This window comes from Spinacia oleracea, chromosome 6 (genome assembly GCF_020520425.1).
Source record: "Spinacia oleracea cultivar Varoflay chromosome 6, BTI_SOV_V1, whole genome shotgun sequence".
Taxonomy (NCBI): Eukaryota; Viridiplantae; Streptophyta; class Magnoliopsida; order Caryophyllales; family Amaranthaceae; genus Spinacia; species Spinacia oleracea.
In genome coordinates this window covers 11,198,869-11,224,561 of record NC_079492.1, presented here as the reverse complement: position 1 = coordinate 11,224,561, position 25,693 = coordinate 11,198,869, and the positions used below count along the sequence as shown (strand labels likewise).

Genomic DNA, 25,693 nt, shown 5'->3' with positions numbered 1-25,693 from the left:
GTGGGGAACTCGTGTTCGAGAGGAACTCGAGTTAAAGAGTGTATTTGTAATAGAGTTATTGCATTAATACAAAAGAGTAGTGAGGTTCTTCTTGATTAGGGTCAAGAAGGTTCCTCCATTTTATATCTTTTTTCGCTCATTATTCTCAGTTTCTTTATTGTTTAAATTCCGCAAGAAACTTACTCAAGTTCCCAAGAAACAATTCACCCCCCCTCTTGTCAAGTGTTCCTACTGAACTATCAATTATAGAACGGATAAGTCTCGTACCGTACAAAACAACTCGGTTGCAAAACACGGGCACCCATCATTACGGTCAGCTGCCCGTTCGCAATCGTCAAGCATTGGTTACAATCACTAGGGGACAAATCCGGGGTACACTGCTCCATCGCATACAGCGTGTTTAAGCTATTGAATTTCGCCGATTTCGTCGCATATTTTTTCCCTGATCGACTATTCGCCGCCTCAACCGCCAAATCATTCATCGTATTCCCCAAAATATCGGTGAACAATGTTTGATTCCCGTTTATTTTTTGGGTGTTGGTTAAGAAAACTTTGGGTGCTTGATCCATTTTGCCTAAGAGAGGTTTATTAGAGTATCTTACTATACACTCGTCCTACCATATTACCGCGATTTTCCTATTGGCGCAGTACGTCTTGGGCAGGTCTGTTGTGGTGGCGGTTCTAACACAGTCGCTACAGGCGGTGATGTTTTGATCACCACGGCAGAGGAACAGCCCGTAGACGGCATCGCTAGGGCTGTTTCCGGCGGATGTGATGTCAAAGCCGGTGGGATTGGTTGTGGCGTTGGTGGATAGAGACCGGAAGAGGGTGTTTAGGTTGTTGTGATACTTACTGTTTGTAGCAAAACTTGTGGTGTTTGAGCAGATGTTATAGAGATAAGTTGGAGAGGTAATTGATTTGGAAATTGTGTAGAGAAATGTAAGGAAGAAGATTACCATTAATTTGGACATTTTTGCTTAAATAAAAAGGTGATGGTGTGACAAACTGAAAATAATGCGAAAGTATATGTAGTGAATTGGCTAGTGAAAGAAAATGACTAAAATAGGCATCGATGAAGAAAATATTGCGGTATGTGGCGGGACTTTTGGGTCTGGCGGTCGTTTTACATGGGTCGTTTTGTTTTCCCTCCCTCGACTATTAATGCTTGAAATTTACTTGAAGCACATCAGTCAAGATGATTGTAGCTAGGCTGTAACGCGCAACAAGGATACATGTACCCTCAAGTTATGAAATAGTTTCATATCCTTGGTTGTGATTGGTCTAAAATTTCAAATTCAAATACCATTTGAAATTTTTGATTTAAATTTCAATTCAATGTGGGGTTGCTTATATGACAACAACCAATGAAAGTGCAAGGTATGTTACTATTTGCTACCTTGGGTTAATGTATCAGCTTCTTATAACGGGTCGAGCTTTGTGCAAGGCCCGCGTTTCTTTGCCTAAATGGGTGTGGTCCACGCTACACTCACTTGTTTCACAACATGTTATGTTGAGACAAAATTTTCAAAATTACGGGCCAAGAGTATCGATAATATGGACAATATTACCGGAGTCATGCTAGTATAACAGAGAGGGAAAAGATGTTGGTGTGACAAACTGATAAGTGATAACAATGTAAAAGTCTATTTACGAAGTATTTGGCTTGAGAAAAAAAATGACTAAAATATGCATCGACGAAGAAAAATAATGCTGTATGTAGTGGGTCTTTTGGGTCCGGCGGTCGTTTTAGATGTGTCGTTCGTTTTCGGTTCATCGAATATAAATTCTTTGAAACTTCCGCATATTAGTACTTCTTACTATATGGTGCATGTTTATTGCTGCATTTTCGTGTTTGGAGTGGTGTTGAAATTTTTATAACCAACCAAAAGTAAATAGTGATTTGTTTTTGGCATGGATTAAGTAGTGCTTTACAAATTTAGCGTTTGGTGGTCCCTTGTCTGACTTGATAAACGGACTCGAACTTGAGATAAATTCGAACTCGGTTGAGCGGAGTTTTACCCGATTTGACCCATTTATAATATTTTGTAGTAATATAAAGTTTAATATTATTTCTAATACTTTTAGCACAACCCGAAATCGACCCAAAATCAAACCCGAACATGACCTTTTGATCAGAATTGCCACTTACAAAATGTAAATCATGTAATGTTTTTTGTCAAAACAATTAGAGTATTAGACTTGTAAATGAAGTCGGTCGTGGTATGTAAGAAAATCTGAACTCTTTTAGGATCTTAAAGTTTCCACTACATTTGGCAAATTGCTCATCGATAGAACTGAATTCAGGTAACTGATTTTTTTTTTAGAATGTAAGATTGACAAATATTGATCAAAGTCTGTTTGTTCTCATTTATTTGCCCATCATATATAATACAATATATTAGGAGTTCTAAATCCATCTAATTCAAGAGGGGGTCATTACTACTAACTATGTCTCGACTCACGAATAACTGGCAGATATATTCACAAAAGCTCTTAGCAAGCGACAATTGTTACATCTTCTTGGCAAGTTGGGCATTTCTGACCTGCATGCTCCAACTTGAGGGGGGTATTGAGGCCTATCTTGTATAATGGGCTCATCATGTATTTAGATAATTAATGTATCTACTTATTAGCCAAGGCCTATCTATGTATTGGGCTTTAGGGCTTGTGATTAGGTTGTATATAATACACACCATGAGAAATACAAACGTAAGGAAAACAATTCACAACCTAATTTATCACTTAGTTTGTTTAACCTTTGATGAGAGTTTTTAATAAGTCTTACTTATGAAAGAAAAAGTATTAAAGGTCCTACTTAACTGATAGAACTTGATTGTTACGCAATTTGATATACGTAAACGTAGTAAAATAAGTATAAACAGCAGTATTATTAGCAAAAACTTATGCTAGATAGATCGCCTTAAGACCAATAGTGGCAACAATTTGTTCATACTAGCAGATTTCTCTGTGTAGCCATGGTCTATCGAGCTTCAACTTCAGTCACAGATATATCATTCATTGACCACGGCATAGACTTGCTCGTTGATTGATCCGTGTTATCGCCTTTTACATAACTTTTGATAAAGAAAGCTGGTTGATCTGGCATTGGAAGAGTGACTGAGTGACTTTCCAACATGAGCACCGCCGTTGCCATTGTAGGTCTGTCATCAATAGACTCTTGAACACATAACAAGCCGAGGTGCATGCATCTCATGACTTCGTTAAGTGAGCACGAGTCTCTTACGGTTTCATCCACAAACTCTAATGGTATCCCATCTCTCCATTTCTTCCATGCCTACATAATCAACAACTCATTCTTTTATACCCATTTAACAATTTCCCTTGTTTTTGGCCTGGGTGGCTAAGAATTACAGTTACATATTCATAAATTATACTAAGTGAGGTCACTATTAATAAATTAATGAAAAATTAACTAAATTAAGTATTTTTTATATTAGAATTAATGCAAAATTAACTAAATTTATTCACCTTATTTTTGGTCAAGTTACTCACTTAGTAAGCACTAGATTAGGTCCCACACACAAAAACTATAAAATTATAAATTGATAATTTTTAAATAAAACATTTGAGTAACAGAGAATTGTTCAAAAATAAAGTACTTTAGTATGGAGTACAAAAGATTAACTTAAATTTTAGCCAAATATACTGAATATTTTCCATAAAAAGTTATTAAAACAAATAAATTAATAAAAAATAAAAAAAAGTTTTGGCGGGAAAATTTTCACCAGGGAGTGACACGTGTCATTCCTAATGTCTGTTTTAGTTTAACGTAATAGGTTAGCTCCGCCGATGCTAAGAAGAAAAATATCAAAAATGCACTTACGAAGCTTAGAAGATCCTCGGCGTAGCCTGACTGGTAGAAACTACTGTTCCTCTTGCCACTAATAGTCTCTAAAACTAGCACGCCAAAGCTATAGACATCAGACTTAACAGAGAATTGTCCGTGCATTGCATACTCCGGAGACATATAACCACTGCAAAACAACATTTTTATGAATACATGATACTAGTAAGTGTATCTTTATTAGGAATGTTAGAAAAATTTAAGTAATACTTACTAGGTTCCAACAACTCTACTTGTATTTCCTTGGGTTTGATCCACACCAAATATCCTTGCCATCCCAAAATCTGCAACTTTGGGGTTCATATCAATGTCCAACAACACATTACTTACTTTCAGGTCGCGATGTATGATTCTAAGCCGAGAATCTTGGTGGAGATAAAGCATCCCTCGAGCAACCCCTCCTATGATTTTGTACCGTCTTTCCCAATCCAATTGTCCTTTCTTTTCTGGATCTGCAAATTGCAAATCACCACAAATTAAACCAAAAAAAATAGTCGAACTTATCACTTAATCTTCTTTCCAAATTCCAACAATAATCAGAACAGAGCTAGAAAGTAGTGTACCAAAGAGGAAATGGTCTAGGCTTTTGTTGGGGACGTATTCATAAACAAGCAACTTTTCATCTCCTGCTATGCAAAATCCTAATAGCCTCACCAAATTTCGATGTTGAAGCTTTGCCACTAACAATACCTCGTTCTTGAATTCTTGTACACCTTGACCTGAGCTTTTAGACAACCTCTTCACAGCTATTTCTTGCCCGTTTGACAATACTCCCTAAGATACGATAAAACGTTTAAAATAAGTGTAAATACAGTTAGAGATCGAGTATGTTAAGGATAAATTATGTGTAATGGATGGGTTTGGCTCGAAAAATATTGACTACAACCCTTGTTCTCTTCACCTGGTCTCGTCTGATTCATCTAGTTTCTAATCTGATCTGGTCTAATTGTTTTATATGAGTAAATGTCGCAAGTTGCGACAATATTTAGTTGTCGCAATTTTACGTGTCGGAGTTTAACGGGTACATATAGGCGCCACGTAGGCTATGAGTCATAATAATATTTTTACTATCAATGCAAAAATTTTACTATGAAAATATGTAAATAAGGTAATCGATTTAAAAAAAGATACAAATTAGAATATTAAGATTTTTCTACCTTTATTTTAAACATGTAGGGTATATAAGTTAAATGTTTTAGATTCGAATTTAAATCATGACATATAAGCATGTCATGTCATCATTGTGACACGGCTTAAAGGTCGCATGTTGCGACCTTTATCATTTTCAATTTTTGTTTTCTCTAGTCTGATCCGGTTTGGTATAATCTAATCTGAATTCTCTGCTATGATTTAATAAGCAATAAGATTAAGGTGATGAGAACAGAGCCTACCATGTAGACTCCTCCGAAACCACCTTCACCTAATTTATTTTCATCTGAAAAATTGTTTGTTGCACATTGAAGTGTACCCAAATCGTATTGCAAGGATTCAACACTTGTAAAATCTTCGCCTGCATCACCAAGGAAAATCATACTCGTAAATTAAGTATTGGGAGATGAGGGACGTTGAAGAAGTGAAGGATGATGAATAACTAAATAAACATATGAGACTAGCTTGTATTATCATATTCTTACTATGTCCAATGGGTAAAGAATGATGCTTCTTAGATCTCTTCTTGATGAAAAATACGCACATCCCAAGCATTGCCGATAATGTCACAACTACTGAAGCAACAATGGCAATGACCACCTTGGCTGATAATTTCTTCTTTCCTGCAATATTTTATAGTCGATAATTAAAAGAAAGGGATGATCTTGTTGCAATAACAAGCAGAGGTAGACTTCTTCTGTTATGATATGATAAACGTCAAGCTAGTACACTCAGAATGATCAATGCATTATATCATGTTGAAATCAAACTACGTAGTATGTACCAAAAGATGAGAATTTTTAGTTCTGATAGGTAAGAGATCGAAAATTATATTGCATAGAATCCCATTAATTAAAGAACAAGAAAAATACACAAATACACGATCTCAAGGGGGGACTTACCTTCTAAGAAAGGCGGCCTTCAATTCCCAAAACCAAGGCAAAAACAAAACAGCGCGTCTCCTGTGAGACCAGTCACACCATCAACTTGATGGTGTGACGAGCGCGAAACCAATAGCGTACCTCCTCTAAAACTATAAAAAAAAAAGTAACAGATCTAAACTATAGAAGTAACATACCTAAACTAAAAAGGTACCTCCTCTAAAATTATATAAAAAAAAAGTAACATGTCTAAACTATAGAAGTAACATAACTAAACTAAGAAGGTATCTCCCCTAAAACTACTCCGTATAAAAAAAGTAACATGTATAAACTATATAAGTAACATACCTAAACTAAAAAAAGTACCTTCTCTAAAATTAAAAAAAAATATAACATGTCTAAACTATAGAAGTAACATACCTAAACTAAAAATAATACCTCCTATAAAATTATTAAAAAAAAAAGTAACATGTCTAAACTATAGAAGTAACATACCTAAACTAAGAAGGTATCTCTCTAAAACTACTCCGTATATAAAAAGTAACATGTATAAACTACAGAAGTAACATACCTAAACTAAAAAAAGTACTTCGTCTAAAATTATAAAAAAAAAAATAACATGTCTAAACTATAGAAGTAACATACCTAAACTAAGAAGGTATCTCCCCTAAAACTACTCCGTATAAAAAAAGTAACATGTATAAACTATATAAGTAACATACCTAAACTAAAAAAAGTACCTTCTCTAAAATTAAAAAAAAAATAACATGTCTAAACTATAAAAGTAATATACCTAAATTCGCAAGTGTGAACTAATCTCACCATCAGTTGATGGTGAGGACAGTAATATAAGAATTTAGGAAAACAAAATAACCATAAGACATTAACAACAAACAAGGGAGAACCATAAAGGCAGAGTCCCCTCAAAATTAAGACTAATCCGATAATAAACGAAAAGACACAAAATGAATATTTTATGTATTAAATACATATGCACAAATTCCGCATAAATCATGGTTTGATATGATCTGATATGACCAAAAAGGAGTTTAATTTAATTCGTAACCTATAAACGTTGGTACATAATGATCATGGTGCATCTAAAAAATAAAAAATTGTTGATATATGTTTCCACTTTTTATTAAAAATACAAAATATTCTTATTCTTTTAACGTATGGTAATTCCTTTTGGGTTCGTTTTTTCGCATATCTGATATGTGTGGAAACACACATATCAACTAAAAGACAAATAGCTAAAAGATAAAAAAAAGGAAGTATCATTCATGTAAAAAAAGTACCATTCTGTAAAAAAAAGTACCATTTGTGTTTAGAAAAGTACCATTTAATTTTTTTTTGTCCTTTTTCTTATTTTATCTTTTATTCTGATATGTATTTTCCCATACATATCTATATGTATTTGTACTTCCTCAATTCCTTTTAGCTATATACCTATATTTCACAAATTTTATTATGCTAACTGTGCACCAGAACTTCTAGAATGCACTAACCTACTCTGTACCAGCTACCAACTTTCAGGCCCGGCCCTGAGGGTTGTTTTGAGGGGCGACCGCCCAGGGCCCCCGGGTGGGAAGGGACCCGAAATTGTAGTTTAAGATACAAGTTAAATATTATATGTTGCATACATATATAGAAATAGTTGGTAGCGTAGTTGGTTGAAGCTTCTAATGAAGTAGAAGATGTTCCGGGTTCGATACCTTTCCGTATCAATTTATCTCTTGTTTTTTCTTTTTACTCTACGCTTTCTAAAACCTTCCCAGTTTATTGTATTTGGCTGAATCAACTCTTCAAATTTTTGATATGGTGAATTTGTTTTTCTCGTAATTTTTCACTTTGGTGTTGTTTGTCTCACTGGGACTCTTTTTTACCCACTTCTTTAAAAATATTTTACATCTTGATTTCGATGAAACTTATAAAGGACATTTTATCTTATATTTTCTTGTTGGACGGGAATAAAACACAACATTGATAATTATATGTATCTTATGTGCTACGTGTACATTGTCGTGTTCTTTAAAAAATATGAAAATAAAGGGCCCCAATTTATCATCTCGCCCTGGGCCCTTAAAATGTCAGGATTGGGCCTGCCAACTTTAAGGGCTCTGACCAAGGACCACTTTATATTTTATAGTACTACGTAAAAAGTTAAAAAGAAACGGAAAGATACTTGTTGGTTTATAATGTTTGGTTTTGACTTGGGATCAACGAAGTGGGGCTCTGTTATGGTCTTGTGAGAACAGGGAGGTGTCATCTAGTCAACGTTTTATCTTGACTTGACTTTTACGTATTTGAAAAATCTTGAAACTTTTAATGTTGTGCATGCAACCTTCATAACATAAGTCATCGATGACGACCTCATATTCACCACGTAGTACGTTTAATTAAATGATCACATGCGCGGATGCGCCTCTTACTACGTTTTAAGCAAAATAAGCCCATCTATATTACGCAAGATATGGCTTCATTATTACCAATATAGAGTTGGCTCAAGTGGTAAGCAATTTGATGTCGCTTAAGGGAGGTATGGGGTTCGAGCCTCGCCGTATGCAGAAACTCTTGTTGGGAGACTCACTCATCCAGGACCGTCTTAGACAATTTGGAGGCCCTGTGCTGTATATATACTACTTCGTACATAAATAATGCCACCTTTCACAAATTTTTAAACTTCATTAAACATACTCCGTACTACTTTATAAAGTCAAACTATACTTTCGATTATCTAAGAAATTATACATTTACCAAATACATCCACCATAAAATGCATTAATCATCAACGTTACGAAGTCGGGAAAAACAACCAACTGAGCTGTAATACATTTATGCATATGTCTCACGCTGAAAATTATTAATATGTAAATGCAGTTCTAGTTCGATTTTGGGGCCCCAAATAAATTGGAGGCCCTGTGCTGTTGGGCTGGATGCACAGCCCAATAGCCGGCCATGGACCCATCATAACAAGGTGTGCGACACGGGTCAGATCCGAATGTAGTCGGAGTTAAGCTCCGGTGAACCGGGTGTGCTATGTGTAAAAAAAAAGATATGGCTCCATTATTAGGAATTTTACCTTATTTCTTTGATGCGAGTTCCGACTCTCAAAAGGTTTTGCATGTAATAAGTGTCCAACAAATTTATTATACATGGAATAACTTTAACATATTTTAAGTAACTTTTATGTTGTAAATTTTTTTAATGTATAAAACTTTTAAAGAGTTACTCCATACATAATTAACTTTATACATTATTAGTGATTTTGATGGGATAATTTTTATTACATGGAAAATTTTTATCACTAAAATATCGATAATTGATTGTTACATCGCGACGTAAATTTTTTATTGTACACCACTTTTATATAAGAATTTGTGCTCTAACTCTTACCTTTTGAAAAAAAAAGTCTTGTTTTTCACAAATAATTACTTTTTTAAAAAAAATAATCCGTCATTAAAACGTAATTATACTAAAATAATACTTCATCCGCTATTTTTTAGTTGACACTTTTTTTTTATTACATTGGCCAATTCAATGCAATGCAATTCAGTCATTCATATCTTTAATTATCAATGGATAAAAATTATAAAAATTTCACATTATAAATCAATACAATTAAATGATCTAACAAGACTCAACATGACTTTTTTTCATTTCTAAGTATAAATCACACAATTCATAGTTAAAGTAGTTTATACTAATCGTGTCAAATGTCAAATTGTATCAATTAAACAAAAGAAGCAAGAATTAAAATATCTATATTATATTATTTGCCCTCAATTACTTCCTCCATTTTTTAATAATTGCACCATCTTGGTTTTAGCACTATTCTCATATTCTTATATAGTTATTTTTTGTGATTTATATGTAAGGAAATATATATTCATGTGGAATCTTGTTAGATTCGTCTCGAAATATACTTTCAAATTATCAATTTTTTATAATTTTTTAAAATGTATAATGAGAGATATTAGTGGTTAAAATAGTGCATTGGCAAGCGTGAAATACCAGATGGTGCAATTAAAAAAATGGAGGAAGTATTATTTAGGAGGATAACATATCATTTGCCAACAACTCAATGCAACATTAATAGCAAGTCTAACCAACCCCGGCCCCACAACTTGAACAAAACCCAAAATTATTAGACAACTCATTCGAGGTTATCACAACCGCTTGATGGGAAATCGATTATCTCACTCTAGACATATAATGTGATATATACTATGTATGATATAATTAGTACGTGAGTCAATCATCTAATAATGGAGATTTAAAGTTGAAAATTCTCACTTAAATTATTAACCAACAAATTATAGACAATAAACACTCTGCGTTTTAAGATGAAGAAAAAAAATCTAAAAGAAAGTTTATCAATTATAATGTACTACCTTTGTTTCATAAATTTCTTTATGCTATAAAAAATATGTCTAAAAATCAAAACTTTAATCATAATTTCTCATTATTATATCTATTAAAAATTATCATAAGATATCTTGTTAGATTCGTCTCAAAATGTATTTTATAAATATCAATTTTTTATAATTTTTTATCATACAAAATTCGATATATTAACTGTCATACATTGTATCGGAATTCTTGCGCATAATAAGTGTAAATATCTTTTTGAAACGGAGGTAGTATATAATTAATGATTCCTAGAAAATAAGCCCTTTACGTTATAAGCTCAAGAATAAAAACTTTAAAGAAACAAATAAAGGAAAGTTATAAATCCAAGCAAAATTTTACTTATACTAAGGAAAATTTTATTTCGTCCAAGAAAATCCACTTTTTTTTTTAAGTTAATGATATGAGCGGAGTATTATCAGTGGCGAATCTTGAACATAAACGATGAGATAGATAAGATAGCTAGATAGATTAACTCACCAGTATTGATGGAGGGCAAAACCAAGTTAGAAGCCGGAGACAACGTATAATTAACCGCACCGTTATAAAACGGGTAAATCTCATACCGAATGTTACAACTAGGTTGCAAAACCCTTGCACCTTGCATAACCGAGAGCTGCCCAATCGCACCCATCAAGCATCGATTACAGTCATTAGCAGTCAAGTCCGGCGTACACTGTTCCAACGCGTACAACGTGATTGATCTCGTGAAATTCACCGTTCTCGAGGTGAATTTCACCCCGGACCGGTTATTAGCGGTCTGAACCGCCATATCGTTCACGGTTTTCCGCATCATTTCGGCGAACCGGGTTTGGTTTCCGTTTACCCTTTGGGTGTTCATCATGCTCACCTTAGGAGTATTCGCAAGTTTACCTAAAACAGAACATGGATGGAAAATTTGTAATTAGTCTTGGTTGTTTGTTATGGGATTTAGAATTGTTGTATTATGGCCTGTTCGCCTAGTTTCGTAACTTATTACTACCTCCGTTTCATACATATTTTTACGGTTACTATTTATACAAATATTAAGATAAAAAATAAAGTTGATTGAATATAATAAAATATGGATAAAGTAAGAAAAATATGTAAAAAGGTGGGTGCGTGTAAGAAAAAGGTGGGTGAGTGTAAGAAAAAAGTGAATAAAGTATGAGAAAATAATTTAGTGAGAAATTGTAAATATTGTGGGTTAAGAGGGTAAGATAATAAATTTTCATGTTCAAAAATAGAATAAACCAAAGTGTAAATAACATTATAAAATGAAATAAAATAAAAAATATAAAGATAAGTTTGAAATGGAGGTAGTATTAGAGAAAGGTCCTCTTTAAAAGATTTGTTCTCTAATACTCCCTCCATATTTATTTAAAAGATACACTTGGCCTGGCACGGGTATTAAGAAGAATAATTGAATGAAATAAAATAATAAAGTAAGTGAGATTGTATAGATATTTTAATAAGTAAATAAGTGGGGTCCATGTCATTTTGTTGGTGGGAGTTAGGGTGGGTAAATTAGATGTATTATTTAATTAGATGGTGGGGTTGATAAGTTACTAAAAATAGCAAGTGTATCTCTTAAGTAAATACGACCGGAAAAGACAAGTGTATCCCTTAAATAAATACGGAGGGAGTACTCCGTAACAAAGTATATAGGTTGTATTGATTTCTTGAAGTAATATACAGTTTACTTTTCAAAAAATAGAAGTTTACCTAAAACGGACTCGTTGGAGTAACGCACCATACACTCGTCGTACCATATTGTTGCCACTATTGAGTTGGTGCAATATGTTTGTGGTAAGTCGGTGGTGGTGGCGGTTTTAACGCAGTCGGTGCACGAGGTTGTGTTTTGATCACCGCGGCAGAGGTAGAGGCCGTAGATGGCATCGCGGGTGCCGTTTCCGGCGGATGTGGCATAGAAACCGGTGGGGTTGGTGGAGACGTTGGTGGAGAGGGAGTGGAGGAGTGTGTTGAGGTTGGTTTTGTATTTGGTGGTAGGGGCGAAGGTGTTGTTTGGGCAGGAGTTGTACAAATAGGTTGGAAGGGAAATTGATTTGGGAATTAGTATTATGTATAGAAGTGAGATTGAGGAGATTATTGCTAGTGTCATTCTTTCTAGGATTGGGATGAAATTTTAGCTATTCAAATGGCCAATAAGTAGAAGAGGTGTTCTTCCGCTAAAAACAAAAAGATGTTGGAAAGGTGTCCATGTATTATGTGCTCATGATATACGTAGTATGAAAGCAAGAAACTAAATACGAGGAAACTTATCTCCTAATATTATGTGGGACTATGATTCGTTATAAATGAAGGACCTTTTAGGCTTGAATGTTGATTTGTATGACAATTTGATGTTTGAATAATGAGAAGAAATAATTAAAGAAATTAAAACACACACAAAGATTTAAGGTGGTTCACTCTTCAATGAGCTACATCCACCATGAGGGAGGGTTTGGAGCTTGTATTACTCTTCAATGGAGAAAGGATTACAAAAAGGAATTCTCAAATGTGAAGAAGAGAGAATTCTATGTATGCTTAGATCTAGGGTTTCAACCTCACTTGTGTTTCTCTCTCTTAATTCTGAAAATCTCATTACATTTGGTATTTATAGTGTTAGACATCAAACCAATCTAAGGGACAAGAAAAGGCCACGTCGATTGATCCTTGCGGAGGAGAAAACAGTTTACCCGCAGAGTTCGGTCGAACCTTTAAAGGGTTCGGCCGAACCAAGGTCAGGTTCGGCCGAACTTACCCAAATTTCGGGCGAACCTCCAAAATCAAAGCTACTGTCTTCAGGTTCGGCCGAACCACCTAAGATTTCGGCCGAACTTCCAGCAGGTTCGGCCGAACCTCCAACAGGTTCGGCCGAACTTCCCTTGCTGCATGACAGCTTCTCGTAAAATGGTCATAACTCCCTCATATTTCATCCAAAATGAGCTTAAACCAGGCTTTGGAAAGCTATTGAGCCAAGCTTTCACCTCCAACTTGAATCAACTCAATCTAATTAGTAGATCATGAGATATGTCCATTTGAAGTCAGACCTTCCACTATAACACCTTAACATCCTTCAAGGAAGATTCGAGGCACACATAACAATTCTCCACCTTGACTTGAATCTCCACACTTCCTCATAATGTAATACCAAACTATACTCCAAACACACTCCCAACAAGCCCTTATGGGCTTACATCGACCATGGAGAGAGACCAACTAAGTCCACACACAAAGTGAACTTAGTTGTTGGCAAAGGCTTTGTCAACATGTCGGCGGGATTCTCCTCGGTACCAATCTTCTTCAAGAGCAATTCTTTCTTAGCTATCACATCTCGAACAAAGTTGTACTTGATATCAATGTGCTTGGTTCTCTTGTAGAATGTGTTTTGATTCTTAGCCAAATGTATGGCACTTTGACTATCACAAAACACGGACACCAAGCTTGAACATGGACTAAACTCTCCCACAAGACCCTTGAGCCACTTTGCTTCTTTGAATGCTTCGGTAATGGACATAAACTCGACCTCCGTAGTTGAAAGAGCTACAACATCTTGTAGCGTTGATTGCCAACTCACTGCCGTACCACCCAAAGTAAAGACATAGCCGGAAGTAGATTTCCGGTCATCCAAATCACCTCCATAATCCGAATCACAAAAGCCTTCAAGTCCGTTTGCATTTCTACCAAACTCAAGGCAAACGTTTGAGGTACCCTTCAAGTACCTCAACAACCACTTCACGGCTTCCCAATGGACCTTTCCCGGTCTTGACATATACCGACTAACCACACTCACCGCATGAGCTATATCCGGTCTTGAACACACCATGACATACATCACACTTCCAACCGCACTAGTGTATGGAATGTGAGCCATGGACTTTTCTTCTTCCTTGGGTTGAGGACTAAGCTCCTTTGAGAGCTTAAAGTGAGAACTCAATGGAGTGGAAACGGGTTTTGCATGCACCATGGAGAAGCGCTCAAGCACCTTCTCAATGTATCTCTTTTGACTAAGATACAAAACACCCGCATTCCTATCACGAATAATCTCCATACCAAGAATCTTCTTGGCTTCACCAAGATCTTTCATATCAAACTCACTTGCCAACAACTTTTTCAAGTTGTGAATCTCAATCATATTCTTGCAAGCCACCAACATATCATCTACATATAAGAGCAAGTAGATGAAGGAACCACTCACAAGTTCTTTGTAATAGACACAACTATCATAATAGCTCCTTGTGAAATTATGTGCCAACATGAACGAATCAAATCGTTTATACCATTGCCTTGGAGATTGCTTCAAGCCATACAAGGACTTTAAAAGATGACACACATGATTTTCCTTCCCTTTCTCCTCAAAACCTTCCGGTTGCTTCATGTAGATCTCCTCCTCCAAATCCCCATGGAGGAATGCGGTCTTCACATCAAGTTAGTGTAGCTCCAAGTCTTCCATAGTTACCAAGGCAAGCAACACCCTTATGGATGAGTGTTTCACAACCGGAGAAAATACTTCTTCATCAGCTAATCACCTTCAATTTGTGTGAAACCTCTTGCAACAACTCTTGCCTTGTAGACGGGACCACCCGATTCCGGTGTACCTTCCTTCTTCTTGTACACCCACTTGCACCCAACAATTCTTTTTCCTTTCGGTGCAATGCATAAGCTCCAAGTATTGTTCTTGTGCAAGGACTCCATTTCTTGCTCCATGGCCATCAACCACTTGCCGGCATCATTTAGAGACATTGCTTCCTTGAATGAACAAGGATCATCATTATCGGTCTCCACTTGACTTGCAACGGAGAGAGCATATTGGACATAATCACACTCCTCAATGTATCTACTTGGAGGCTTGATTGGTCTCTTTGCTCTTTCTTCGGCAATGGATTTCTTTTGAGATTGTGGTGTTGCTTCACGAGGTCTCCTTGATGAGGGACCATCATCATGTGAATGCTCATCTAGCTCCACCTCCTCCTCGGTATCATGGTGTGAACCTACATCATTGCAAATAGAAAGCTCCTTTCCCGGAGTGATCATACAATTTTCTTCAAAAACAATATCTCTAGAAGTTATGACTCTTCTAGATTGGTTACACCATACTCTATAACCTTTAAATCCTAAACCATAGCCAACAAAAATACATTTTTTAGCTCTAGGTTCAAGTTTACCATCACTAACGTGAATATAAGCCGGACAACCAAATACTCTCAAACTAGAATAATCAACGGGTTTTCCGTACCATACCTCAAGAGGTGACTTGAAGTCAAGAGCCGAGTGAGGAGAGCGATTCACCAAGTAACAAGCCGTTGAAACGGCTTCCGCCCAAAGAGATTTCCCCAAATTTTCTTGTGAAAGCATACATCTAGCCCTCTCTAAGAGAGTTCTATTCATTCGCTCCGCAACCCCATTTTGTTGAGGTCTACCCGCACAAGTTCGATGCCGCACAATGCCATGCTTGAGACAATACTTCAAGAATTTCTTCTCTACAAACTCTAGACCATTATTGGTCCTCAAGGTTTTGATCTTTTTCTCGGTCTTCTTTTCAATCATGGTCTTCCAATCATGGAACACATCAAAGACATCATCTTTATGCTTTATAAAGAACACCCAAACCTTCCTAGAGAAGTCATCAATTATAGTGAGCAAATAATTACAACCACCAATCGAAGGAACTCTAGAGGGACCCCACAAATCCGAATGGATGTATTCAAGTATCCCTTTGGTGTTGTGTACGGCGGGTTTGAAGCTAACCCTCTTGTGTTTACCAAACACACAATGCTCACAAAAGCCAAGGCTTCCAAGCTTCAAGCTTCCAAAACAACCTTGCTTGCTAATCTCCAACATACCATGCTCCCCCATATGGCCACGTCTCAAATGCCATAACTTGGTTTCACTATCACTCATAGTACCCGTGGAAACATTTGCCGAGCCTACCATGGTGGATCCTTGCAATGAGTACAAGCTACCCACTTTTGCACCCTTCATCAACACAAGAGCACCTTTCACAACCTTCATTACTCCACCTTCCGCTATGCACTTACAACCGTTAGTGTCAAGAGTGCCAAGAGAGATCAAATTCTTCTTTAGCTCCGGAACATGACGAACTTTAGTTAAGGTTCTCACAATACCGTCAAACATTTTGATGGCTACCGTCCCAATTCCAATCACCTTGCATGTTGCATTGTTTCCCATGGTGACATTACCTCCATTATACTCCTCATAGGAGCTAAAGAGATCCTTGTTGAGGGTCATATGAAACGAGCAACCCGAATCTAAAATCCATTCATCCTTACCCTTGATTCTTCCATGAGTAGAAACCAATGCACCACTATCACTATCGGTATCTACATAGCTAGCCTCGGCGGTAGCATGAGGTTCTTTGCCCTTTCCGGACTTACCATCACCTCCCAACTGTTTCTTTTGCCACTTTCAACATTCCGACTTAATGTGGACTTTAATGTGACAATAATTGCAAGACTTGTTACGGTTAGGATTCGGTTTCTTTGACTTGGACCAACCCCTATTCTTTCCCCCATTACCACCACTACTAGTAGAAGTCTTTTCATGATTTCTACCCCTCACAAACAAGCCATCATTGGAGTTATTTGATGATTTAGAAATTAATTGATTATCAATTAAGTCCCTTTGGGTCAAAGCATCTCTAACATCATCAATACTCAAATCATCTCTACCATACAAGATAGTTTCAAGAAAATGTTTATAGGATGGTGGTAATGAACATAACAAGTAAATTGCAAGATCCTCATCATCTAAAACAACATCAATATTTTGAAGATCCATAACAATCGAAAAGAACTCATCTAAATGAGACTTAAGAGAATTACCTTCCTCAAGCCGAAGATCATAGAGTCTACTCTTGAGTAGTAGACAATTGGTGACACTTTTAGCCATATAAAGAGCCTCCAACTTCGACCATAGATCATTGGCGGTTTCCTCCTTCGCAACTTCCCTCAATACTTCATTCGAGAGGCAAAGTTGTATAGCCGACAAAGCCTTCAAATCAATCTCCTCCCACTTCTCTTCCGTAATGGTAGTGGGTTTCTTATCCTTCCCTTCAAGAGCCTTGTGCACACCATTTTGTATCAAAATAGCTTTCATTTTCAATTGCCAAAGGCCAAAGTTAATTGACCTATCAAACTTCTCAATATCCAACTTCATTGTCGACATGAGTATTCAATACTCCCAAGAGATCAAACAAACAACCCAAACACAACCTTAGCTCTGATACCAATTGTTATAAATGAAGGACCTTTTAGGCTTGAATGTTGATTTGTATGACAATTTGATGTTTGAATAATGAGAAGAAATAATTAAAGAAATTAAAACACACACAAAGATTTAAGGTGGTTCACTCTTCAATGAGCTACATCCACCATGGGGGAGGGTTTAGAGCTTGTATTACTCTTCAATGGAGAAAGGATTACAAAGAGGAATTCTCAAATGTGAAGAGAGAGAAACACAAGTGAGGTTGAAACCCTAGATCTAAGCATACATAGAATTCTCTCTTCTTCACATTTGAGAATTCCTCTTTGTAATCCTTTCTCCATTGAAGAGTAATACAAGCTCCAAACCCTCCCCCATGGTGGATGTAGCTCATTGAAGAGTGAACCACCTTAAATCTTTGTGTGTGTTTTAATTTCTTTAATTATTTCTTCTCATTATTCAAACATCAAATTGTCATACAAATCAACATTCAAGCCTAAAAAGTCCTTCATTTATAATATGATTCATATATCCGCTCGGCTTGTACTTAGTTACGACATTGTTGTGCACATGTTGCGTGACATTTTATATAAATATGTTTAATGTAAAGTATATTTTAGGAAACTTTAGTATTTATCATCTTTAAAATATACCATTTTTGTATTTACTATTTTACTAGTATGAAATTTTTATTACAAACTTTTATATAAGGCGGTCTTATACAAAACACCGGATTGGTGTCATATAAGTTAAGCAATAAAATCAATTAGTTAAGCACTGGAACCAATTAGTTAATCACTGAAACTAATTAGTTAATCACTGAAACTAATTAGTTAATCACTTAAACCAATTAGTTAATCACCTAAACTAATTAGTTAAGCAATGAAACAAATTAGTTAAACAATCAAAGTGATCTTTCCAGTAAGACGGTCTTACACAAAAGTTGTCGATTTTTTATTTTAAATTATACGCTTAAACTTTCAATTTTTTTTATTTACTACCACTTTATAGTTTTCTCATTTTAAAACTAAGATATCTATTTCATTTCTTAATCGTTTAATGTGATTCAAAGTTCATTATTTTCCTTTTTCTGTAGGAATTTCATTGAGAACGTCATTTCAAAAAAATTCGTTTCATAATTCATAAGTATTTTAATATTTTACAAATAATATTTAATTTATTTTACCTTTTACAAAATGTTAAAATAAAGATCCCTATGGAATCCTTACACGTAAATGAAAATAATGGGTTTTGAATCACTTAAAATAATTAAGAAATGAAAGAGATATCTCAATTTTAAAATGAAAAACTGTAAAATGGTAGTGAATACAAAAAAAAATGAAACTTTAAAGTAGTAATTTAAAATAAAATTTTCATAAGGTTGTAAATACAAAAGTGGTGTATTTTTAAGATAGTAACTACCAAAAAAATCCTATATTTCACACTATTAAGTATGGTCAAGGCAATTGATATATAGCAAAGAAATCGGTTACTCGCCTCAATATCATATCTACGAGGATATTTGCAACATTCCGAATTGTTTTGGGAATCATTGTAGTTTAGCTTGTCGCACGATTGGATGCATGTGATAGCTCAGAGCTAGTTAGTTTGTATGATATTTTTTCCCTAATGTATCTTAACCTTAAGTCCTTAACGGATATAGATTTGCAATAATACTCCCTTCAACTTTTACTTTTTAAAAAGAGTTTAATATGTACCCATCTAATGAATGGTTTGAACAAACAACTTTGTTAAGTCATTAGTAATTATAACATTTTTTTAAAACACATCACAACTAAAGAAAAACTGCAACTATGGACCAACGTTTATATGGTGCGTTCTATTCACCTGTTTTTCACTTATTTTTTCTGAACTTATCTGAACTTATTTAAACTTATTTTTTCTGCAATAAGTGGAAATAAGGTGAACAGAACAGGGCCATAACTAATGCACTCAGAATCTTCGATCCATCCACTTCTGATTACTAGCCTCCTTTCCTTTTGTTACTGAATTTCGGGTTTTCCTTCCCCTCTTTTGTCTTTGTGGTTGATTTTTTCTTCGTTTTTGTGTTTTTTGCAGGTTTTTCCTGTATTTCTCTTTCACGTGCTTCATTGTATTTCAAACTCCAGAAAACTCGTAGGTACCCCCCTTCTTTTCTGCTCCTCTTTGTTTTCTTAGTTTTTTTTTTTTTTGCTTTTTTGTTGTGTTAAACTTTTTACTACCCGCCGCCTTCAAAATGACCAAAACTTTGGGTGGGGACAATCCTTCTTCTCAACCTTCTGGGTTTTCTGGTTGGAGTGTTCCTCGAGAGAGTAACTGTAGTTGGGCCCAGGAGAGGTCGTCCTCTCAATCTAATTTAAGACGGACTTCCATTCGTGAGATATATGACGAGGGTTTGAGTCAGGCTGAGAGAGAGCGTTGTTTTGCCCTACATCAACTGAGGGCTCGAATGATAAGGGAAATGCGGTCTCATGAGCGCCCTATTCCGGCTACTGAGCCTGTTTTAGATGTTTCCCCTATTTCAGTGCGATATCACATTCGCTCTTATCGGGAATTTTTGGATTCCGCCGGTAGTGGCCACGGGCAGTATGGAACTAATACTGGCAACTTCTGAAGGAAATAATGCCCTTGGTCCAAGTATGCATTCTATGTTAAGTCTAATAAATGCGGTTCAGTATTAATTAACAAGTTAATAATTCAGTGAGATCAAGTGAGCTGAATGCCTAGCTAGAGGCCGCTTCAGTTCAAGTGGAATTAATGATATTAATCCACAGCTTACTCTTGACTGAACCCGTAGGGTCACACAAATAGTACGTAAACGGATCAAGTATTTAATGGCATTAAATACTCCATCTATGAATATTCGGAACCGACGGATCTTGGTTTCAGTGGGAGCTAAGATCGTCACAGGCAAGAAATGAATACTCCGGAAACGATGATATTGCCGGAAACGGAAATATGGATCGTATCGGAAATATGAATATTATCCAAGTCGTAGATGTTGCCGGAAACGGAAACATGGTACGTATCGGAAAATATTATTGGAAATGGAAATATTACCAGAATCGGAAATATTGCCGGAAACGGAAATATTGTCAGAATCGGAAATATTACCGGAATCGGAAAATAATTCCGGAAACGGAAATATTAAATATTTGTTCGAAACGGAAATTAATTCCGGAATCGGAAATATTAAATATTGTTCGTATCGGAAATAAATTCCGGAACTGGAAATTTAATCGGAAGCGTATCGTACGAATTAGCATCGGACGAGGCTTGCCGGACGAAGGCCCAGCACGAAGCCGGGGCCATCGCCCAGCAAGCATGCGCGCCACAAGCCCAGCCAAGGCAGCGCCCAGGCCTACCGCAAGGCAGGCCCAGCGCGCGCCAAGGGCCACGGATGCGTGGGCCGTGCTGCGTGGGCTGCTGCTCGCACGCGCATGGGCAGCCCTTGTGGCTGCCGTGTGTGTGTGAGTTTGTGCTCATGCGTGATTCCTGAATCTACAAGAGTCAGTGTATGATTAAATTTCTATTCCTAATTGGATAAATTAATTAAATAGAATTCATGTAGGATTCTAATTTCAATTAATTCGTATCCTACTAGGATTACGATTCCTTTTCCATAACTCTATAAATAAAGGCCTAGGGGTCATAATTTATACACAAGTTTCAAAGTATTCAAAAGTGAGTTTTTTGAGAGAAAATTAAAACACACATCTTGCTCATAAAGTGCCGAAATTTTCTAGTACCTTAAGGGCGATTCTAGTTGGTCAATCTTAAGGCGGATCCGGACGTGCTGTGGACTATCTACGGAGGGACGACACTTGGAGTCCTAAAGACTTGTTCTTGTTCGGTTCGGGCGCAGCTAGGGAGGGCACGCAACAAAGAGTATGCATCTAAATTATGCTATATGATTATGTGTAAATAATATGTTGTCCTGGGTTAATGGTTGTTTCCGCATGATCTATGTAATGTCATATGTATCATAACCTAACAGTGGTATCACGAGCCCCTTATTATTTTCTTAATCTAAATTGCATGAACATGGTTAAATATTACAAATTTGCAAGAATTAAAAGGGGTGATTAATTTTTCGTAATTGTTAATTAATTGCAAATTGCGTTTATTTAATTATACGTACGCAGTTTTTCGGCAGTTTCTTCGTTACTCATCCGAATTGAGTGATTTTTGTGTCAATTCCGCATGTAAAAGGCATTCTAAAATTTTGACAAAAATAGTTTTTTTCTGCCGAACCCAGAATTCTCAAATTCGAAGCCTAACTATGACTTTTCGAAGGTTTTAGTTTTTCGAATGCAAAATTTCGTAAATTTAAGATGTTAAATTAAATATTTGCGATTCTTGTTGATAAATCTTGAATTTTTGATTGACCTACTGCATATGTTTAACAAGTTTGAATGCCTAGTCTTGTTAATTATGCAATCTAAGTTGTAATTATGATTAATTTGTTGAAAATTAGAATAATTTAGAATTAATTTAATTTTCATAATTAATTGTAATTTAATTAGAAACCTATGATTAAAAACCACCATAAAAATTGTAAATTTACGATAAATTTTAAATTTTTATGACCTAGACTTGAATCCATAACAATCGGAAATCAATTGGATAATAAATTTTCGATTTTTTCGCCCTAAAATTATGAAATTAATAATATTTATTAATTTGTCATTAATTTTAAATATAAATTTTAAATTTTTATGCGATTCGTTCATATAACTTGCACGCACGAAGCAATGGACGCTTCGTGTTACCCTTAAGGGGTGTTGTATAATGCGGGCATGCGACGACGAGCAAGGGAGCTCGTCGCCCGTGCGGCACGAATGCAATGAGCAAGGGCGTAGTGCACGAGCACAAGGCAGCAGCCCTGCCTTGTGTCGCGTGCCACGAGCAATGAACGAATGGGCATGGGCGAAGGGCGAGCCAAGGCAGTCGCGTGTGGGCAGCAAGCGAGCTGCGCCACAGCGCGCGCTGCCTTGCACAAGAGCGCGCAGCCTCGCGCGCAGCGAGCGCAAGCTCGCGTGCCACGAGCGCTGCGCCCAGCATCACTCGCACGCACAGCGCGCGATGTCGCGCGCCCAGCGAGCGATGGCTCGCGCCAGCGAGCGATGGCTCGCGCGCACAGCGAGCGATGTCGCGCGCCCAGCGAGCGATGTCGCGCGCCCAGCGAGCGATGGCTCGCGCGCCTAGCGAGCGATGTCGCGCGCCCAGCGAGCGATGTCGCGCGCGCGCACTGCGAGCGATAGCTCGCGTGCGATGAGCGCTGGCGCGCGCAGCGAGCACGATGTGTGCGGAGGCTTGCGATAGGGAAGCAGCAGCTATGCGACGAGCGCATGGGCTGCGCGCACATGGCCAGCAATGGCTGTGTGCGTACGGTCCATGGGCGTGCAACGCGTAGGGTGTTTGCGTTACGATTAGATCGTTTTGAATGTTTAATTTGAAAATTTCAGTTCACGTAATTTTAATTAATTTTAAAATTAATAATTTGAATTATTTTCTTGGATTTTAATTTTGAATATTATAATTATAATAAATGTTATTTATTCTAATTATTTTACTAAAATTAAAATCATGAATTAATTTAAATACGACTGAAATTAAATTAAATTTTTGGATTCAATTATAAATTGATATGAGCTTTAAATTTTAATTAAATTTGTATGTTTCCGGTTGGACTAGAAATACATTTTTATGTTTAAAATTGGTAAAGCATATGAATTTATTGGTTTAAGTGGGAGCGTTTTTTAGTCATAAACTCTTGATTAGGTCTACAAATCCTTAAGGTTAAAACAACTTGATTAGAATTAATAAGGACTGAATAATTGGTAGATTATTGGTGCCCTTGATTAATTGCTGCAAATGTTTACGTGATGCATAATGTGTTTTACTAACCAGCTATGTGGGCCATTCATGATAATGAATGGGTGAATGGTATATATTGTATATGTACTATTTTGCAGGTTATGAAGTGACTAGTATGGCCCAAATAGGATAGAAAATATGGTCTGCGTACCATTAATTTGAATGTAATTGGTCTAAAGTACCAAAGTTATTTTTCAATTCAAATATGGTCTGCGAACCATCAAATAGTTGTAATTAGTTATAGCTTATCCTATTTGAAGAAAATGGTGCCTCCCACGGAGATTTTCAAGACGGACTTTGAAGTCAAAGCTTCAAGATGAAGTCGGGCCATACTAGATCACAAATATCTTATGCATGTTTTAAGTTATTTATTGCTTTTAAATATGTCTTAAAATGCATGAGATCAAAAGCTTGATTATGTTGCATGATTAAGGATTTTAGTTCACTTAAAATCTAACCAACATAGTAAGAGCCTTAAGTTCCAAACTTAAAAATTGAGTTAAAAGGTGCCATGCCAAAATATACACTTGCTTGGATATCCTTTACATCAATCTAGTAATAGTTTTCGCTCAGCGAGGTGTTACTTATTGGTCCTAAAGGGGCAAGGTACACAAATAATTGTGAGTACATGTTAGTTTTGGTGAAACTCAACGATATAAGTAAGGAGTCCTTTTATGTCGTGGCAAATTCGATAGGTTTACCTAATAAGTTCTTAGACGTACCTATCAACCAAGAATAGTTTCTAGACTATTAGCAAAAGGCTTTTGCTTACCTAAGATGTTCTAGGATTAAGTCGACAAACTGTGCTTAGTTCTTCAATGATTTTAGGATCTTGGAATCATTTTATTCACACCTGCCGGAACAATAAAATCGAATAAAATGCTAATAACTTGTTTGAATTGCATGGTTGCTTTAATTTCAAGTTATTATTCATGATAAATGTTTAGACTTTGCATGCTTCAATGTATGTTTTAATTATTGTTTATAATTAAATATCTTGCACTGCAATAAATCCTTTTAGAAAGGTAACAGTAAATTTCCTCGATCGGTAGTGAATCCAAGAACGATTCACGGAAATGAGAGAAAGTGAGCAATTTAAAATGTACGTTTCTTATATCGACTTTTATGGTTGTTTTCGAGTATCAAAGTCGAATGGCAAACCGATTGGTGCTTGTGAATTCAAAATACAATGTGGTTTTGAGATCATAAAACATTGAGTTTAAACGCTCAGCTTTACCAATGGTTAACAACCTAAAATCCTTTTTCCATTTAATTCTCGAATGAGTCTAGTTCCTAGACATTCGAATAGATCGATGCTTAGAGAACTTTAGAAGCTTCTGGTAAGATCATCTAGTTGAAAAGAATATTCAACTTAAATTAAAATGGTAAAGAACCTTGTTGGTGACATTGGACATGTCTAACAAAGTATAAAAGTCAACACTAAAGAATTCAATTCTTAAGACTATAAGAAAGGGTACAAGAAATAGGAAAACGAGGAACAAATGAAAGGAATTTACGATTCCGTTTCTACCTATAAATTTATGTTTAAAGAGAAGTGACCTAGCAATCAAACTTCCTTGGTATCATATACCGCTTGAGGTTCTTACTTCGGTAATAACTCAAATAATGGAAGCTAGGATACACTAATGACCTACAAGTGGGAAATGAAGCATGGCAATGCTACATTAGTTGTAGGGTCATCTAGTTTGTTTTAAGTCCTTTCAAAGGCTGGAACTTAATGGCTATTTTGTTCCATAATCAGCATACCTAAATTTCTGCTTCAAACACAGAAAGACTCACATTCAGAAGAACAAAAACAATGCTTGTTTGTTTGTTTATTTGAATGAAATGGTCAATTACTGGTTGAGTCAATATGCTTGATTAAAACAAACAACTCTTTAAAGAACTTTACTAGGTTCAAATCAAACCCTTGATTTGAGTTCCACTAATCTTTGGCATTGTTGCTTAGACCATATCAACAAGTTAACATTCATAAGCTCTATTTTGATGGACTTTTGAAAGTTGGTTGATTTCTAGATCAACTTAAGACAAGCTAGTCTTACTTGTTGAAAGTAACAAAGAATATGAACTATTGTTAGAACGCCTAGACGATAGAGTTCAAAGCTAAAGAAAGGTTTTATGACTTTATTATTTCACATGGATTTGAGTGAATATAGGTCTATTTACTCAAATGTGATATAAGTTGAATCTGTTTGGCTAGTTCAAAGATTCAGAAGTATAAAATCCACTCGGCAAGAAATCATAAAGATCTAGGTTAGATCATGTTGATGATTACTTGAGACCA

The 25,693-nt window shown here is 36.1% G+C and overlaps 1 protein-coding gene across 1 annotated transcript; it reads right to left on the bottom strand.

The window, feature by feature from the left end:
- Nucleotides 1–2,728: 2,728 nt before the first annotated feature.
- LOC110798037 (cysteine-rich receptor-like protein kinase 10) lies at nucleotides 2,729–12,475 on the bottom strand. The gene is made up of 8 exons (XM_022003165.2): nucleotides 12,010–12,475; nucleotides 10,786–11,178; nucleotides 5,500–5,637; nucleotides 5,257–5,375; nucleotides 4,429–4,639; nucleotides 4,080–4,317; nucleotides 3,845–3,995; nucleotides 2,729–3,295 (listed from the first exon to the last, which is right to left on the bottom strand). Exons 1-8 carry the CDS (start codon nucleotides 12,404–12,406, stop codon nucleotides 2,981–2,983), a joined length of 1,962 nt encoding a protein of 653 aa, XP_021858857.2. The 5' UTR covers nucleotides 12,407–12,475; the 3' UTR covers nucleotides 2,729–2,980.
- Between the last annotated feature and the right edge of the window lie 13,218 nt (nucleotides 12,476–25,693).